We start from the raw sequence: 7,523 nt of genomic DNA on the forward strand, positions 1-7,523 counted from the left end.
CGCTCCTCAACATTGATGGTCAGTGTGGGAAGAACGCTCCTCAACATTGATGGTCAGTGTGGGAAAAATGCTACTCAACATTGATGGTCCATGGAGAACTGGTGGTCAGTGGGAGGAAAGCCCACTTACACATGTTTTCAATGGAGAATTGTCTCCTTACAGTGGAGATCATTGGGAAGAATGGCTTAAAATAAAAAACTGGTGTCTGCTTAAGCAGACCTGGTTAGGGCTGTCCTAACCTGATTGTTGTAGTGATGTATATGCATATTACACATTATTTATCAAAGATCTGTATAAACATACACATATAATGGCTTTCACCTGTACAGCAGATGTTCCAATACCTGTTAAATTATAGTAGATACCTTAATGTAAACAGCATGGCGTGCTGGCATTGGACAAGCATCTCTAGGGACCTCAGGAGGTGCAATCCTATTGCTGAAGTTCTCATCTTTGCCCAGCTTCTGTGTAAATCTAAAGTATTGGTTTAGATAGATTAACTTTTTAGAGCTGAACTTCAAGCACAACTTTTCCACACAAATCTATGTGTTCTATAAACACCAGTTACTCAAACTTTAATGTTTCTGCATTAAATGCAGAGCCAAATCATCCGTGGGGCAACCAAGGCAGGGACCTAGATCCAGTTGATACCCAGAGGCCCAGTTACAACCCTCATTCTCCTGTAGTAAACCAAGGAGATAGGACAATTAGGCAAAACTGTGCCCCTGCCTGTTACTTCACAAGGGAGCATGAGTTGTAAACCGTTGTCTGATGACGCCTGTACCAGCAATGCATATGGGGTAGCTTCTGTGTCTATTGCAATTTCCTATCAATATTAGTTTAAAGGAACGGGGTGGCTACCTTGCTTGGGGGGGGGGGGACATTCTACAAAGAAAAATATTACCTGTAAAATGCCAATCATAGGCTTGTTATAGTTGGATTTTGGATGCAAACCTCCATTTGCATGCCATTTTCATTGACTTGCTGGCGTGAAGAAAACTCTCCTACTTAGGTCTCTGCATGCCTCCATTGTAAAAAGATAGTGGCAATTTTTGGGCAAAGCTTGGGTGGGGTAAAGTGGGTTTTTCTGGGCAGGGAAAGACAGATAGTGGGTTAATGAAACTACACCAACACTGCCTTTCTAAGACTGCAAGTGTGGTGGTTAGACAACTGGTTATCCCACAATGAGAAGAAGGGGACCAGTCTTCCTCATAGGAAGCTCCTATACAAGGGTGAGTGCAGATCAAAATGTTCAGCTTTTAATATTCTGTTTGCTGGAATATGAGACATTAAATCCTCTGCAGAATGCTACTGTTCTCTATATTTGGCCGTGAAAGGCTCTAAGTGTCTGACTCTTCTGTCCCTTAGGTTCCTGTTACAGACATGCCAGTCATGAGAACGTTAACGCGTGCCGTCAAGTATGCCCTGCAGAGCCCCGTGTGTGGGTGTCAGACCGTCACATCAGTGCGGTTCATTGGCATCTCACCTCGTCAGGTGCCATCTGATGCAAGCTTCCATTCTGTCTCATTCTCTGAAGCCGACCACCCCCGGGTGCTGATCACCGGTATGTATTGATCCCAGCAATTTTATTGCTTGAGTTGCAAGTGCAAGCACATAAGGAGTTGACATAGAGTATGGATCACACATGTGGGGTTAACATACCCGCATCAAATGTAATAGAAGAAAACAAGGACAATATCCATTATATTTATGCAAATACCTGCACTTGTGTCGTATCTGTCCAAACTCTTGTTTACATACCCATACACCTCCTACTACCGATTTTCCGTCTCGGTTTTTTCTTTACCTGATTGTCATTGTTGTTTTCCTGTTCCTCTCTGAATCTTTCCAGCACATCATCCCTGCAAGGCCAGCTTTTCTTTCTTCTCTGCCCTGCATTTCATTGTCCCTCTGACCCTCCCCTGAGCATCTTTCTCATTGTTTATGGTGTTCTCCCTCTGCCCCTCCCCTGAGCATCTTTCTCATTGTTTATGGCGTTCTCCCTCTGCCCCTCCCCTGAGCATCTTTCTCATTGTTTATGGCCTGTGCATCTTCTCATCCTCCCATTACTCTCTTGTTCTCCTTCTACTCCTCCCTTGGAACTTTTTATCCTAACGCCCTCCCCTGCACATCGATCTCTTCTTGTCTTTTCCCTGCATATCCTTCTTTTCATTCCTCTCCCGTACACATCTTGTGCCTCTCCCATACATGACTTATTATCCAATACTCCAATGACTCATTAGGCATTGTATTTCTTTGTTATTTGTTACAGCAAAGTAATTATTGCAAATTACAACATGGCAAAAGGTGTGATAATTACAAACTTGACTTTGCTTTGAATTGTTGAGAGTAAAACATTCAAAATTCCAATTTGTAACCTTCATATGTTTTGTACTTGCAGGAGGATTGGGCCAGCTGGGTGTCGGGCTGGCAAAACTGCTTAGGTAAGCACATAAGGATCAAGCTGCTGAGTAATACTGTCTATGTATAGCCTGACATTCTCCAAGCCAGCTATAGCTGTTATGTGGATCATTATAGGGATGCAATGGGGATGAGACTGACCTAATCTGATTTCAGTAAGTGATGGCATGAATAATAAGTGTGTGTTTTTTTTTTTTTAGGAAAAAGTTTGGAAAGAGCAATGTGATCCTTTCCGATATCCGTAAACCTCCAGATCACGTCTTCTATAGCGGTAAGATCCTGCGCTCGGTGTCCTCAAATATATTATTGCGTGCTCAGTTACTATGCTGTAGTGCTATGCTGTAGTGCAATGATTTTTTTTCTGTTGTAAGAAGCTGTTTTCAGTTAGCGGGAATACAGAGCAAACCTCCGAATTATGGTCTTTGCCCAATATTACTATTCTAGGGGTTTAATGGAAACTCCTCCCTGGCAGGGAACATGGACAGGCAAATGTAGAGCTTGAGCTATCTGGCCAAACAGAATCTGTCTAGGCACAGTCAGACTATGTTTGGACATGCTGGGGCAAACAGACCATTTGCCCAGGAACCCCACCTTTTGCAAGACCTCATTTGGCAGAATGGCAGGGGGTGCTGAGAATGGGAATATTTCTTATTTAATGCTTCTTTTTTTTATATTTGCCCTATGCCCTTGAATGGTCCCTGTTCAATGAACCAATGAACCATATTCAATGAAGAATCATTGGTAATCAAGAACTAGGCAACATAGTAATCCACCTACATGTACAACAATGACAAAATCAGCGTAACAATCCTAAATCTGCTCTGCTTGCCCTCCCCTTCATTGGAAAACATTTTTTTTGCTGTTGATCTTGCCAGTCCACTAGCTGCGCCCTAATTTCCTGTGCGAGGTCTAAAACACCACACTCCTGTTTATGAATTAGCAATGTTGTCAGCCCTTGGCTCTTTGTTTTCCATTTAGCTAAATAGGGGGGATGTGCTTATGTCACCAAATCCATTACAGTGCATGTGTTGTGCGGATGACTGCTTTCAGTATAGCATGTAATCTTAGGAGTAGGAGCTTCCCAACCCCACAAATCCCATGCACTGCCAGGACAAGATCGAGCAGTTTTCCATCATCTAAGTCAGCATCCCCCAAACCTGTCTTCAAGTTCCACCAATGGGGCTTGTTTTGGATATCCATAGTGGTGGGAAACTTCTTCTTTTGTGGTGGGAAAATACTTCTTTTGGAGGTTGCAAAACATGGACCATTGGTGGGATCAATGAGAATGGCTTTGGAAAATGCCTCTTCCATACATGCATGGTTAAAACTGGCATATCTAAGTTTAGGCCATGGTTTCTTTTCCTTGGAAGCTTTTTTTGATATTATCTATGCTACATATCCATAGAGAAGCCCATTGGTAATCATTCATTTCATAATAAACTCTACATGGCTAAGGGTTTCGTATGATACTGGAGATGTGGATATAAGCTTAGCAAACCTGGAAGCTACAGGACAATTGTAGCACTGCTTTCATAAAGCTTGGTGAAGCCCTACCCTCCTCAAACCAAGGCTGTCCTGGCTAATCAGGTACTTGTGATTGGCAGATAAACTGTTCTGAGCCAGAGATTGTGTATGATTGTCCATTTTATTGCTTGGAAAGCCCAGTTTCTGCTCTTATGTAATCTTGGGTGTGACTGGGAAGCTCAGTTTCAGAAGGTGTTGGGTGCGTCTGAGACAATTTCTTATATAAGGCGTGGTGATGGGTCAACAGTTGACAATTTTCTAATATGGTTTTAATGTATTCCTTTTCAACAGGACCTTTTATTTACTCTGATATATTGGACTACAAAAACCTCCGGGAAATCGTGGTGAACAATCGTATCACGTGGTTAATACACTACAGTGCCCTGCTCAGTGCGGTCGGCGAGGCGAATGTTGCTTTGGCCAGATCAGTCAATATAACTGGTAAGGAACATGGAAAATGCTTTTTTATTATTTCGATAATTGTTCTGTCATTATAAGTAACCCCACATGTGGGTAACCTAATTGTTTAATGCTTTACTCAAACGTGCCTTTGTTTGGTTCGAGAAATTCTTGCTCAAACGGGCCAATGTTCTGCTGAAGGTGAATCAATATTTTACCAAAAATTTCAAGCCCTAACCACTGTTCATGATTTACATTCACCATTTTCAATGGCTGGCTGTTGTCAAAGGACCAGACCACCCTTGTTCATACGGTGGTGGGCATTCTCATTTTGCCCGTGTGGCTGGGGTGTGTAAATTAACTGCCAAAATAGCCACATTGGCTGATTGGAACCAACATATGTGTATTTTACCCTTGCACTCGCTGTATCTCTGGTTTTCACATCCAATTCCATATGTTTTCCAGGTTTGCATAACATTCTGGATATTGCAGCAGAACACGGATTACGGCTGTTTGTCCCCAGCACAATTGGAGCCTTTGGTCCAACCTCGCCAAGAAACCCAACTCCAGATTTGTGCATACAGAGGCCAAGGACAATCTACGGTGTTTCTAAAGTCCATGCGGAGCTAATGGGAGAGGTGAGAATCCCTGAATGGCAAATACATACTATATATGCTTGTGGGAATGTCCTGAAAATGTACAGTGGGGGAAAGAAGTATTTGATCCACTGCTGATTTTGTATGTTTGCACTCCGACAAAGAATAGAACAGTCTATAATTGTAATGGTAGCTGTGAGACAGAATACCAACAGAAGAACCCTCAAAAACCCAGAGTTTGATGTGCATTGTAATGAGTGAAATAAGTATTTGATCCCTTCGCAAAAGATGACTTCGTACTTGGTGGAAAACCCCATGTTGGCAATCACGGAGGTCAGAGATTTCGTGTAGTTGCCACCAGGTTTGCACACATCTCTGGAGGGATTTTGTCCCACTCCTCTTTGCAGATCCTCTCCAAGTCAGCAAGGTTTTGAGGCTGACTTTTGGCAAACTTCCACAAGGCGAGATCTTGCATGGAGCCCCAGACCGAGGGAGATTGACAGTTATTTTGTGTTTCTTCCATTTGCGAATTATCGTGCAAACTGTTGTCACCTTCTCACCAGGGTGCTTGGCGATAGTCTTGTAGCCCAGTCCAGCCTTGTGTAGGTCCACAATCTTGTCCCTGACATCCTTAGACAGCTCTTTGGTCTTGGCTATGGTGGCTAGTTTGGAATCTGATTGATTGCTTCTGTGGACAGGTGTCTTTTATACAGGTACTATACCAAGCTCGGGTTAGGAGCACTCCCTTACAGAGGGTGCTCCTAATCTCAGCTCGTTACCTGCATACAGGGAAGACACCTGGGAGCCTGAAATCTTGCTGGTGGATAGGGAATTAAATACGTATTTCACTCATTACAATGTACATCAAGCTTTGACTTTTGAGCACTGGGTTTTTGAGGGGTTTTTTGTTGTTATTCTGCCAATCTACCATTACAATTATAGACTGGTCATTTCTTTGTCAGAGGGCAAATGTACAAAATCAGCAGGGGATCAAATATTTCGTTCCCTCACTGTAAATGCCAAATAGAAAATGCCCATATTATTGCTACACTAAATATTATTGCACCAGGGAATATGCCCACAGTGCTGGCACGGGCAATACGTGCATGTCCTTGCCACTGTGAATTTGCTTTTATCATTGGTATAGTGAATATGCCCAAATCATTGCAAGATTCGCACAGTAAGTGTGCCCAAATTTGAGCCTCAGGGTCATGCCAGCTGTTACCGGTCATCCAGTAATTCAGCATGATCGGTTCCAATTGTGTACTGAAAAGTATGATCTGGAATAAGCTGTGCATGCAAACATGAGCCATGCACATAGTACATTGCTTCCAATGAGTCGGGTGACACAATACAAAGGAGCAGTAAAGTACAACCATTGTGTAAGGCTGCAAAACAGGAAGCCGATCCTGATGATGTGATTGGCAAAGATGGCTACCTCTACTTTTATAATTGATGCATAGAAGATTTTTGAAATAATAATGCATCAGGATGAATCCATATTTAAAAAATGAAAATACAGAACATTCCCAAAAATTAGATGAGATTTATGTAATTTCTATCTCTGGCAGTTTAAATATGGCAGACATGTTGGTATGCTGAGCTGACTTACGTACTTTTGCAATGCAGATTTCCTTCCTGGTTTGTTTGGTAATATTGGGCAGGTGCTTCCAACAAACACAGTCAAAGCCGAGAATGAGCTATTTATATTGTACACGATGCATCATACTGCTGATAGGGCAGTCAGCTAATGTTAGCATCCATCTGTTCATGGTCGGGGATGTCTAGCCAAGACCAGCTGGTAAACTCACAATCATTGAAGGTATTCTGATATCATTCCCAGGAGTGCCCATTTCGGCAAACGTGCAGGTTTACGCTTACCATTGCCCATTAACTTGTATGCCTAGTACTTGATTCCCATTGGTTGACCTTATTTTTGGAATTTCTGCCTTGTGCAAATATGGGCCAGTGTATGAACATTCCAGTCCTTGCTCTTAAGTGGATCTGCCACCTCTTTACAGTGGTGATTTCATCCAAGCTAGCACCTTGTAGTCTGGCCATCTGCTGTTACTTGGTCTAGCCAACCCACAAAATGGCTCTTTCCTCTAAGGGTGGACATTAGACACCACTGTATTCCTTAACTGTGATGTCCTCCACCTAGCTGTGCTTTGTCACAGATTTGTATATCTCAGGATTGGATGGTGATAAATACAAATTCTTTGGGAAAAGATATAAAGGCTTCTATGTATATAATCATCAATTTTTAATATGCGTGCTTACTTATTTTTGCAGTATTATCACTACCGGTATGGACTGGACTTCCGATGCCTCCGATACCCAGGGATCATTTCTGCCGATTCCCAGCCAGGAGGTGGAACAACAGGTATGATTATATGACTTGTTGGTTTGATAGAAGAAGAATGTCCCTTACATTGGTGGTCTATGGAAAGAATGCCCCTTTACATTGATGGAGAGTGGAAAGCATTCCCCAACCTACGTGGGTGGTTTATGGGAAGAATGCCCCCTTTACGTGGGTGGTTTATGGGAAGAATGCCCCATTTACGTGGGTGGTTTATGGGAAGA

At 42.7% G+C, this 7,523-nt stretch overlaps 1 protein-coding gene across 2 annotated transcripts in view; it reads left to right on the plus strand.

Annotated features, from left to right (window-relative positions):
* LOC140327977 (L-threonine 3-dehydrogenase, mitochondrial-like) overlaps window positions 1-7,523 on the plus strand; it is a 20,095-nt gene that overhangs the window by 5,021 nt on the left and 7,551 nt on the right. Inside the window, exons 1-7 of one of the 2 annotated variants that reach the window (XM_072407237.1) lie at window positions 1,077-1,232; window positions 1,369-1,564; window positions 2,402-2,444; window positions 2,622-2,692; window positions 4,237-4,386; window positions 4,810-4,982; window positions 7,233-7,323. In XM_072407237.1, coding sequence (XP_072263338.1) covers window positions 1,185-1,232; window positions 1,369-1,564; window positions 2,402-2,444; window positions 2,622-2,692; window positions 4,237-4,386; window positions 4,810-4,982; window positions 7,233-7,323 — 772 coding nt within the window. In that variant the 5' untranslated portion in view covers window positions 1,077-1,184. Of the gene's footprint in view, window positions 1-1,076; window positions 1,233-1,368; window positions 1,565-2,401; window positions 2,445-2,621; window positions 2,693-4,236; window positions 4,387-4,809; window positions 4,983-7,232; window positions 7,324-7,523 lie in introns of those variants that run through there. The other variant, XM_072407238.1, reaches the window with a different exon arrangement.

This window comes from Pyxicephalus adspersus, chromosome 4, assembly GCF_032062135.1.
Source record: "Pyxicephalus adspersus chromosome 4, UCB_Pads_2.0, whole genome shotgun sequence".
NCBI lineage: Eukaryota > Metazoa > Chordata > Amphibia > Anura > Pyxicephalidae > Pyxicephalus > Pyxicephalus adspersus.